The 11,988-nt window shown below is 50.8% G+C and overlaps 1 protein-coding gene across 1 annotated transcript in view; it reads right to left on the bottom strand.

Moving 5' to 3' along the window:
- Positions 1-33: 33 nt before the first annotated feature.
- SVOP (SV2 related protein) overlaps positions 34-11,988 on the bottom strand; it is a 49,342-nt gene continuing 37,387 nt past the window's right edge. The window contains 6 exon segments of the mRNA XM_016189186.2: positions 34-946; positions 3,410-3,499; positions 4,675-4,756; positions 5,441-5,552; positions 7,508-7,615; positions 8,406-8,482. Of these exon segments, the coding sequence (XP_016044672.2) occupies positions 740-946; positions 3,410-3,499; positions 4,675-4,756; positions 5,441-5,552; positions 7,508-7,615; positions 8,406-8,482 (676 nt within the window). The 3' untranslated portion in view covers positions 34-739.

Genomic DNA, 11,988 nt, shown 5'->3' with positions numbered 1-11,988 from the left:
TCCACTGGCAAACAAAACCTGAAGTGCTGATGCTGAGTTGACACTTTCTTTCCCTCAGAGTTATGGACAGCCTGGCCAAGAGGGGCTGGGAAAGATGCCGGGGCACCCCTCACTGTTCGTGCTTTGGCACTGAGCTCCTCAGCCCCCAGTCCCCAGAAGGAGAAGCGGGGGACAGTTTCTGAGGTCGCCCTCAGTGGCAGTTCAGCCCACATCTGGATGCCATGTCTGGACACAGGGGAAGCCATCCTAGAGAGGGTCAGGCTCCAGTTCATGTGTATATCCAATCACCAGGCTCCATGATGGGGGGGGGGGCGGGAGATGAGCAGTTTGGGACCCAAGAAAATGCTTCTCAGGTGACACCTGGGGTCATCTGCAATGGCGGAGGAGGAAGTGGCTGGACAGACAGACGGCTCCGGCAGGTGCTGGTTGCTGGAGCCTGAGCCAAGCAGCAGCTACAGGTTTTGGTGGTCGGTCTTGGAGGGTGTGGCCGGCGAGCTGTGGTCAGTGGAATTCCTGCCTTGGCCGCGTCCATGCAGAGCCAGAGGTCACAGACATCCTCTTCCCCCAACACACACACAAAGACACAGAGACCCGGCCCCCAGAGCAGCAGCCTTCCGCCCCCAGTGGAAGAGGGGTGTGTGGATGAACATGATCAAACAGGACAGAGAAGTCTGTGGTCCAGGCTGGGCTGGCGGCTGAGTTCCTGTTGCTGGCAGAGCCGGGGGTGCCCCCTCACTCACTACTCCTGAGAGCTCGAGTTCAACCTGACAACGTCCGTGCCGTGTGCCCCCCGGCCCACCATCTCCTGGCCCCACTCGCGGTGGCTTGACTCTTGCAGACCTCGGCCCTTGGTCTCGATGGGCAGGAAGCAGGCGGCCAGGCCGGCCAGAAGGCAGCAACCACTGTAGACGGCCAGTGTCAGGTAGACAGAGGACTCCAGCATCACCTGGGGAGGGGGGAGGCGTGAGGTAGCCGCCAGCCTGAGGTCACAGCCCTCAACAGACCCTGAGGCAGCTCCCCAAGGTGGCAGAGGCTGTATCCTCGTTTTACAGAGGGGGAAACTGAGGCTCAGGGAGCGTGACAGGTTCAGACAGCTATAAGGATGGGGCTGGGAATTGAACTCAGGCCTTCCAAAGCACAACAGTCTATATTGCTTCTAGCAGCACTCTTGCTAGAGCAGTGAAATTGGGCCCTGAAAGGACCAGACTGTCTGATGTAACCTGGGGACTGGGGGTGTGGGTGACCATAAATGTAATAAATCGGGCAGGAAAGATGCTGGGGCTGAATCTGGGGGCGGAAGAGCAGATTCGGGGCCTCCAGTCCTGCTGGCCTGGCCCTCTGGGACCCTGGGGCCAAGTGGTGGTGTATCTTATTGAACATACATGTTAGCCTGTTCAAAGGCTCAGGTTCAAGCCTCCCCTCCCAAATAGTGAAGCAGGTCTGCAGGTGTCTATCTTTCTCTCTCCCTCTCTGTCTTCCTCCAGCTCAATTTCTCTCTGTCTTATCCAATAAAATAAAATTTTAAAAAAAAAGGAAAAAATTGGCTTCTAAAACTGGTGGATTCATAGTGCTGGCACTAAGCCCCAGCAATAACCCCAGTGGCAATCAAAATAAATAAATTATGGGCCCTACTCTAGGAGGAAGTCTGAAGAGTCAGGGCCATGGAAGTGGGGGGATATGTGTGTGTGTGTGTGGGGGGTCCTTGTTCCCTCCCTGGCTGTCCCTGAACTCAGCTCCTGGCTTCCCGGCCTTCCTCACCTCCCCTGGACCAGAGCCTGATATGACTGTGGGCTTGAATAGCAATTGGGCAAATTTCCCTTCTTGCAACAGCTGGTGTGAGGGATTCCAGCTTTCTTGGGGCTTCACGTGCTTCTCTGCTGGGTGGGCTACCTCTGAGGAGAAGACCCCAGAAACACTCGGCATCGTGAAGACGTGTGGTAAGCTCACAACCCAGAGGACCTGGCAGTGGATAAATGGCTCAATGGAACAGCACCGTGCATGGCACTCAGCCAAAGTGCATCTGGAATTCTAGTTCTAGGAGGCCTCAGTGACAGGCAAGTTCACCCTGACGCTTCATGAGTGGTGAAGCAGGTCTGCAGGTGTCTCTCTCTCTCTCTCTCTCTCTATCTCTCTATGTCTCCCCCTCCTCTCTCAGTTTCTCTCTGTCACCATTAATTCCCCAAATAAAGAAAAAGATTTCTCTGTCCTGTCAAATAAAATAGAAGAAAGAAATAAGAAAAAAGGAAAAAATAGCCACTGGGAGCAGTGCATTCATAGTCAGCTCTGAGCCCCAGCAATAACCCTGCTGGCAAATTTATTTTATTTCACTTTATTTTTTTAAGGTTTTTTTTTTTTTTTTTTTTATTAATGATAAACATAGGAGGAGAGAGAAAAAGCCAGACATCACTCTGGTACATGTGCTGTTGGGGATTGAACTCAGGACCTCATGCTTGAGAATCTGCTGCTTTATCCACTGCACCACCTCCCAGACCACGATTTTACTTTATTTTATTTTACTCTTATTTTATTTTATTTCCACTAGGGTTATTACTGGGGCTCAGTGCTGGCTCTATGAATCCACGACTCCCAGCAGCCACTTTTTCCTTTTTTTTCTTTCTTTCTTTCTAATTTTTACTATATAGGACAGAGAGAAACTGAGAGAGGATGAGGAAAGAGAGAGAGAGAGAGAAAGAGAGATACCTGCAAACTGCTTCACCACTTGTGAAACATTCCCCGCTGCAGACAGGGAGCAGGGCCTGGAATCCAGGTCCTTGCTTTGACAGTATATGCACTTAACCAGGTGTGCCACTGCCTGGCCCCCAAGACTAATTTTTTTTTTTGATGAGAGAAAGCCATTAGAGCACTGCTCAGCTCTGGTATATGGCAATGCTAGGATGTGAACCTGGGACCTCAAACATGCAAAACCTTTTCTCTAACAGGCTGAACTAATTTCCCAGTCCTTAAGGGATTTTCTGCCTCACTGGAAAAAAAAAAAAAAGGAAAAAAATAAGTTGGTTACTAAAAAAAAAGAAATTCAAATTCTAACTGCTCAAAACAGAGAGACCTGATCCAAGGGGTGCACACACTTATAAAAGTCTGCAGAGGAGACTGGGAGTATGAACCGACCAGTCAACGCCCATGTTCAGCGGGGAAGCAATTACAGAAGCCAGACCTTCTACCTTCTGCAACCCTCAATGACCCTGGGTCCATGCTCCCAGAGGGCTAGAGAGTGGGAAAGCTATCATGGGAAGGGGTGGGTTATGGAGATTGGGTGGTGGGAATTGTGTGGAGTTGTACCCCTCCTACCTTATGTTTTTGTTCATTAATCCTTTCTTAAATAAAAAAAAAATTTTTTAAAAGTCTGCAGAGGACACCCAATTATTCAGTTTAGAAACTGGGGGGCACCTACCTGAGCAATGAAGGGGGTGATGAGAGCCCCCACCCGTGCCATGCCGCTGCAGGTGCCCAGGCCCAGGGCGCGGGTCGCCGTGGGGTAGACCTGAAACACAGCCACAGTGTTCCACGTCTGCACCCGACTGTCTCCAGCCATTTGCACTGTGCTCCATCTACTGGCTCCATTGCCAGCTTCATCTCCCAGCTCCATCTACAGGGCTCCATCACCCATCTCCATCTACTGGCTCCATCACCCAGCTTCATCACCAGGCTCCATCTACAGGGCTCCATCACCCAGATCCATCACCCAGATCCATCACCCATCTCCATCTACTGGCTCCATCACCCAGCTTCATCACCAGGCTCCATCTACAGGGCTCCATCACCCAGCTCCATCACCCAGCTCCATCTACTGGCTCCACCACCCAGCTCCATCTACTGGCTCCATCACCCAGCTCCATCACCTACTGGTTCCATCTACTGGTTCCATTACCCAACTTCATCACCCGGCTCCATCACCATTTACTGAGCCAGCTCCCATCAGCTTCAGCAGCCGGTTGGGTCTGTTCAAGCCAGGAGCCAGCAAACCTTTTCCTACAGCTCGGCATCAGTTCCAAGCTGCTACCAGGGTCCCAGGCCACCACTCAGCAGTGCCACAGCCACACGAAAGCAGCCACAAGCAGTGACAGTGGACGCCAAAGAGTGACACGCCCCAGGAGTATCTTACTGATCCACTCCTGAATCAGAATTTCGAAGGATGTTCACACATCCAGGCAGATTCCTTGTTCAGTTTGGCTTTTAAGCATCTGAGAGCATGGAAATGGCTTTTGTCATAGCCTCCCCTCCTCATCCCACTGGCCTTGGGTGACACCACTGTCCTCCGAACGGTGAGCCCCGAGGTGCTGCTCTGTCAATCAGGCTTCCCCAAGCCTGCCCCTCACCAATGTGACTTGTCCCTTCCTTAGACTCTTCTCAGTTGCTCTGCTGCTCAGTTTGACACGAGTGAACATGTGGGAGTGATTCCCAGAGAACAATCTGGAAGAATGCGCCCTCAACTATTCAAAAAGATTATCTCAAGGAAGGGAGGGATGGGCCCTTTGCTTGGGGTCGCCCTCTAGCTCTGTACACCTGGAATGTTTACACAGAGCACAAGCTTTCCCGAGCACAAAAGAGGACAGTCACTGGCTGACTGCCCAGGCCTAGGGACAACGCTCATGCGTTGTTCAACAGGCAGAAACCTACCCTCCCTGAACCCACCTGCCTCCCAGACACCCCTCCTACCTCAGGCGTGTAAACATAGGCTGCCTGGAACCCTCCAGAAATAAAAGCTCTTGCAATGAAGAGTAACAGAGTGAGCACATTTCTAAGAGAGAAAGAGAGAGACCAAAAGAAAGAGGTGAGAAGAGGTATCTTTCTCTCCACGTGTGGCAGCAGACTTCTCGCTGCCCCGGCAGAACTCACAGCCTAAAAGTGCCCACCACAGAGGCCCACTCCTTCCCTTCTCCAGAACCTGAGATGGAAGTGCCCAGGGGGAGGGCAAGGGTGGAGAGAAGTGATAGAAATCATTAGGAGGGATAAAAAGAGAGAAGCAAGCAAGCTGGACAATTTCTCAGGCTCAGAGCCTGCTGAGCCGGGGCAAGAAGCCTCCAGTTGGCATCCTTAGCGCCATCCAACTTCTAGCCTCAGGTTGCCTAATGTCCCAGCTCCCCACTCTTTCAGAGCCTAAGGCAGTTGGGGCAGGGACCTCTCAAAGCACCAACCCGAGAGGCAAAGACTTTCACGGCTCTGGACACGGGGGAACTGCCAGTCATGGGCAGAGATGGCCAGGCTTAACTGGTCCCACTGACTGAACAGACGCCTTGACCTCACGCACAGATCCAGTAGGTGCACGCCTGCATGCCCAGGCCTCTGAGACCAGGAGGCTGAGAGGCTGACGCTGCTCTAACAAAACCCAGCCAGGGTGCCTCCCTCCCCCTACCTCCCCAGCCCCCCATCAGGCCCTGGCTTTGAGCCAGTCAGGGGCCTCAGTCCCAGGGGTCAGACTCACCTGCCCACGCAGATGAACAGCAGGAGGCTACAGAGTGAGAAGACGATGAAGCACAAGGCCATGGTCTTCTTACGGCCCAGACGGTCGATTATCCACAAAGTCACCAGGACCCCTGCGGGGGGGGGGGGGGGGGATTAGTAATGCCATGACAGGCAGCCCAGCATGCTCCCCAGCACTCCCATCATCCCTCCTCCTGACAGTCCACTGGACCTGTGACACTCTTCTAATGACCAGAATACAGGAAGAGCAAGGGGATGTCACTTCTTTTTATTTATTCATTTATTTCTTTATTTTACCAGAGCCCTGCTCAGCTCTGGCTGATGATGGTATTAGGGATTGAACTTGAGACCTGAGAGACTCAGGCGTGAAAGTTGTTTGCAGAACTTTTATGCTGTTTCCTCAGTCTCACTTCTTTTTTATTTATTTATTTTCTTTCTCTTTTTCTTTTTTTTAAATATTTATTTATTTATTCCCTTTTGTTGCCCTTGTTTTATTGTTGCAGTTATTATTGATGTTGTTGTTGTTGTTGGATAGGACAGAGAGAAATGAAGAGAGGAGGGGAAGACAGAGAGGGGGAGAGAAAGACAGACACCTGCAGACCTGCTTCAGGGGAGCTGCAGGTGGGGAGCTGGGGGCTCGAACCGGGATCCTTACACCAGTCCTTGTGCTTTGTGCTACATCTTCATCACCATCATCACCATCATCATCTTCTTCTTCTTCTTCTTCTTCTTCTTCTTCTCCTTCTCCTCCTCCTTCTCCTCCTTCTCCTCCTCCTCCTCCTCCTTCTTTTTAACCAGAGCACTGATCAGCTCTGGTTTATGGTGGTGTAGGGGATTGAACCTGGGACTTTGGAGCCTCAGGCATGAGAGTCTCTTTGCATAACCATTATACTATCTAACCCCACCCTTATTTAATCTTTTTAAAAATTAATTTATTATTGGATAGAGATAAAAATTGAGAGGGGAGGGGTAGAGACAGAGAAATACCTGCAGCTCTGCTTCACCACTCATGAAGCTTTCCCCTGTAGGTGGGGATCAGGGGCTTAAACCCAGGTCCTTGTGCATTGCTTAACCAGGTGCACCACTGCCTGGTCCCTTTATTATTATTTTTTTTTTTACCAGAGCACGGCTCAGCTCTGTCTTAGGATGGTGTGGAGGACTGAACTTGGGACTTTGGAGCCTCAGGCATGAGAGTCTTTTTACATCACCATTATGCTATCTCCCATACCCCACTATTTTTTAAAACTTTATTTATTTAAGGGAGTCAGGTGGTAGCGCAGCAGGTTAAGTGCATGTGGCGTGAAGCGCAAGGACTGATGTAAGGATCCCGGTTCGAGCCCCCGGCTCCCCATCTGTAGGGGGGGTCGCTTCACAGGCGGTGAAGCAGGTCTGCAGGTGTCTGTCTGTCTCTCCCCCCCCTTCTTCCCCTCCTCTCTCCATTTCTCTCTGTCCTATCTAGCAATGATGACATCAATAACAACAACAATAACAATAACGACAACAACAATAAAAAACAAGGGCAACAAAAGGGAAAATCAATATAATTTTTTAACTTTTATTTATTTATTTATTTATTATTGGACAGAGACAGAGATATTGAGAAGGGAAGAGGCGGCAGAGAGGGAGAGACAGACAGACAGACACCTGCAGCCCTGCTTCACCACTCGTGAAGCTTTCCCCCTGCAGGTGGGGACCGGGGGCTTGAACCTGGGTCCTTGAGCACTATAATGTGTGCTCTTAACCAGGTGCGCCACCACCTGGGCCCCTTTTTATTATTATTTTTTTTAGATTTATTTATCACAAAAGACTGAAAGATGAGGGGAAGAGAGCGCAAGAGGTGAGAGCCCAGAGCACTGCTCAACTCCAGCAGCAGGTGGTGGTGGGGTTTGAACCTGCCCCATCAGGGGCTCCAGGCCTGCAAGCCAGTGCTTTACCAGGCTGAGCTACCTCCCTGCTCAGTTTAGACGACCTGCAGCTAAGGTTGAAAGAGAATTTCCGGCTCCCCCTGGAAATGAGCCCTGCTTCCTGGAGGCTCCAGGTGCGTCCCTGCCGGGCAGGTCACCCTCACCTGGGAACTCAGAGAGTGTGGTCCACAGCAGGTCCATGTAGTCCTCCTCGCTCAGGTACTCACAGGCCAGGCTGCACTGGGCCTCCACCGCCTTCTTCCGGCTGGAGACTGGGGGTGGGAGACGGAGACCGCTGGAGCCACAGACTCCTCTCCCTCACCTGCTGCTCCTGCCTGCACTGGAGTCAGCTGGGGAGCCCCGGAAGAGCCTGGGCTCACCCCTGAGGCTCACATTCCCATAAACCTGGGGCAAATGGAACCACTGGGAGACACCCCTGTGTTCTCAGAAGGGGCTGACCCAGAAGTAGCAATGCTAGGTGCTTTTGTGGCAGACGACTCTAGGATGGCCCAGAGAGCCCCACTTTTACTACCTGGCCCCCACCGTCTCCCTGACCACCCCTCCCTCTTTTTTAAACTGCCACCAGGGGGGTTTGTGCAAGCACTATGAATCCATGGGTCCTGGTAGGCATTTTTTCCTTTTCCTCTCTCTTTCTATTTTATTTGACAGCACAGAGAGAAACCAAAAGGGGAGAGGGAGATAGAGAGAAAGAGAGACAGACACCTGCAAACCTGCTTCACCACTCACGAAATTATTTCCCTGCAGGTGGGGAGTAGGACTTGAACCTGGGTGCTTGCACATGGTGAAGTGTGTGCTCAACTGGGTGTGCCCATGACAGCATTCATTCCCTCCTTCTCATTCCCTCCCTTGCTTTGCCCACTCTACTCCAGTCACCTGGTCCTCCGCAAGACACACTCCTACCTCAGGGCCTTTGAGCTGGCTGCCCTAGGGGTTTCTGGAGTGAAGCTGCTGGCATGTGTGCCATGACAGACCCTCCAAGCAGAGCCTGGGGTAGGGTGCACAAGGGGTGCTTAGGCTGGGCTGGGGGACCCTGGTACTCACTGCTGCAGACATCCCCTGCCTGGAAAAGCTCCGTGGTGAGCAGGACCAACCCATAGTAGGAAAAAGCATTGGAAAACCTGTGGGAGGAAGCCAGGGGTAAGAAACGGTCAGAGGAACTCCAGGTCCTTTCCATGCCCCCTTCAAGGCACATCTACAGCAGTGGGGAGTCCCTTGTGGGGCTGTCGTGGGACCTCTGAACAGGAAGAAGGATGATACTGCCAGGCTAGTGTCACCAGAGAGAGGAGACCAGGAACTCGTGGTGGAGTGGGAACGCAGATCTTTATTCATGCGGATGCTCCAGAGTCGGGTGTGAGCACAGTGAGTTTAGGCCACGTGGAGCTAGCAAAATGGCCGCCTCCCACTATGCACGCCAGCCCTTCTCCAGGTCAGGACACGGAAGAGAAAGAGAGAGAGAGCGGAAACAGAAGTGACTTTTATAGGAGAATTCCGGAAGTGGCAAGTTGGGATGGAATTGGCTAGGAAAGGGAGTAGAGAAAACAAGGCACTCTGGGAAGGTAGACAGCTTCTGTAGCAACGGTTGCTAGTGTTTTAGCTGGCAGGAATGGGTGATACCCTGAGGGGGTAATGTGGTGGCCGAGGAGTCATTTTTAAAACAAGGCAGAAGATTGATATGTAAATAATACTCGCATGGAAATATGGTAGTTTGTGCATCCTGTCTAACTCAACCACATCTGTACAAGATCCCAACACGGTACCAAGCACAGTGAGTGTCATGATAAAGGGAGGTGAGCCCTCCATCCTTTGAGAGATCAATAATTACATTATATGAGAAGCCCCCTTTCCCTCAGCCAGGCTGTTGACTCAGCTGGTTATAGGGGGCCAAGTTGGGGAGACCAAGCTTTGGAAGAAAACAGTCTGAACTGAGCTGGAAGAGGAGAAGCTTGGGCTGGATAAAGACCTGGACTCTGGGCCTGCCCACACTTCCCAGAGTGCCAGAGGCTCACTGTCAGGCATCTACCAAACTCCTGCTGGGACAGTGAGACAGCACAGTGATTCTGCAAAGAGACTCTCATGCCTGAGGCTCAGAGGTCCCAGGTTCAATCCCTGACACCATCATCAGTCAGAGCTGAGCAGGGCTCTTGTCAACAAACAAACTCCTACTGCTTGTGGCTGAGAATGTCTTAGCAGGTAGAGTGCACACCTTGCTGTTGTAGAGGCCCTGGGTTCAAGCCAAGGCATCACACAAGAGCACCAGGGACAGCACCTAGGGTGCTCCATGAACCTATGAACATGGTGTCTCTCTTCTCTAGTGTATGAAATAATAATAATAAAAAAAAACTGGGCAGGGGAGGCCCTCCATGGCATCCCAGAGGTTCGAGGCCCTCAGTTCAATCCCTGGAGCCACAGAAACAATTAAACAATTAGTTTTTTTTAAAAAAAATTAGTTTTTATCACTACCTTTAGGTGGGTTTTTTTTTTTGCCTCCAGGGTTATCGCTGGGCCCAGTGCCTGCACTGTGAATCCACTGCTCCTAGAGGCCATTTTTTCCCTTTTTTGTTGCCCTTGTTTATCATTGTTATTATTGCTGTTGTTGTTTTTGCTGTCATTGTTGTTGGATAGGACACAGAGAAATCGAGCAGAGCTGCTTCATCACTTGTGAAGGGACCCCCCTGTAGGTGGGGAGCTGGAGGATCGAACCAAGTTCCTCACACTGGTCCTTGCACTTAGCACCATGTGCGCTTAACCCAGTGCGGAACCAGGTTTATTAAGGTACCAAACTGAGGACTTGATCTCAGAAGGGATTCGAACCCAAGCATACAGCTCAGACTGCTCTGAGTAAATTCTGTTAGGAATTCCACCAAGCAGAAGGAGGCAGGTTTCATAAGTCCCTCATCGTGTTAGCTTTGCATCGAAGCAACCAAGCAAAGTCATTGCAATATCGTAATATTTATTATTATTTTGTTATTACTGGGGCTTCACTACTCATGGCCAACTTTTTTAAGGTAGAAAGAGAAGTTATGGGGAGCTGGGCAGTGGTGCAATGGGTTAAGCGCACATGGCGTGAAATGCAAGGATTGGTGTAAGGATCCCGGTTCGAGCCCCCGGCTCCCCACCTGCAGGGGAGTCGCTTCACAGGTGGTGAAGCAGGTCTGCAGGTGTCTGTCTTTCTCTCCCCCTCTCTGTCTTCCCCTCCTCTCTCCGTTTCTCTCTGTCCTATCCAACAACGACGACATCAATAACAACAATAATAACTACAACAAGGGCAACAAAGGGAGAAAAATAAATTAAAAAAAGAAAGATAAGTTATGAAAAAAAGAAAGAGAAACAAAGAGATGGAGACAGAGAGACAGAGGGAGAGAGGAGACTCCATAAGACCAACGCTTCCTTCAGCGCAGTGGGAAACCACATTACCTTTTTTTCTCTCTTGATAGAGGGTGAGAAACATAATAAAACAGAAATGGAAGGAGAGACAGAGAGAAGAGAAACCTGCAGGCCTGCTCTAGTGTCCATGAAGCCCTCAACTCCTCACTGGTAGAGACAGGGGGTTCGAACCCAGGTCCTTGCACATGGTAATGTGTGTGTTCTCCCAGGTGAGTCGCCACCCAGCCCCCCCACCCCCACCTCCAAACTTGTGAATAGAACATAAAACACCTGTCCGGGACAAGGGCACAGCTTCCACTAGAATCTCAGAGCAGAATAACTCTGCTGGTTAATTAATTCCTGACTCTCCCAGGAACCAGAATACTCAGTTCTGCAGGACCAGAACATTCCCGACCTGTGGTACAGCTCAGTGGAAACTCAGTTCTCATCAGAAAGCTGGTGATTAATTTCCTTGGGTTACAATATGTACTTGGCAAAATTCTAGCATTGTGTGCTAAAATTAGTCTCCAATTAATCGCCCAAGTCGTGCAGGCCCCGCTGAAGCCAGGCATTGAGAAGGGTGTGTGTGTGGGGGGGGGGGGCTTTTGACTCTATCCTCTTCTTTTTAAAAAGTCCTGCAGGTGTCTGACCAGGAATGAGAGAGCAGAACTGGACTCTGTTCAGGAGAAACCACCAAATTCCCTCCTTCCCTGCTGGGGACCACTTTCAGAACCCTGCCCGCCCTAATTAGCACCTCTCCTCGAAGGTGAATGACAAGAGCTGATTTAAAAAAGGACACAAAGCCCTTTCCAGGCCAGTTTTATGCGCTGGGAACACACTGTGGGTACACCATGCTGTAGAGAGAGAGTTGAAAGAATAGCTGTGGGGGGGTGTGTGAAAAAGAAAGAAAGACTTGCTGAAACCCCATGAGGTGTGGCACTGAAGGTAATTATTCTGTAAAAGCTCCCCACAGCACAACCCCATCCCTGCCAGTTGGCAGTTATTTGAAGAAAGCTAAATGGGATCAGAACCTGGAGTTCTCAGAAGGCCTGTGATCACCAAGGCAAGTGTGGGTGGAGAGGAAGAAAGCAGAATTACTAGGATAAATCTTACATGGGGAAGGAAGGAAGCTCTAACAGCACGCATGGGCTCACAGGCCTGAGGCCAGGAGCCAGGAGTCAGAGTGGAGCAGTGCTCAGGGCTTGTCCTCTCATTCATGCTCCCTCTCATGACTGATAACTGTGTTTGTTTATTTAATTAA

This window comes from Erinaceus europaeus, chromosome 6 (assembly GCF_950295315.1).
Source record: "Erinaceus europaeus chromosome 6, mEriEur2.1, whole genome shotgun sequence".
Taxonomy (NCBI): domain Eukaryota; kingdom Metazoa; phylum Chordata; class Mammalia; order Eulipotyphla; family Erinaceidae; genus Erinaceus; species Erinaceus europaeus.
This window is presented reverse-complemented; position numbering and strand designations above follow the sequence as displayed.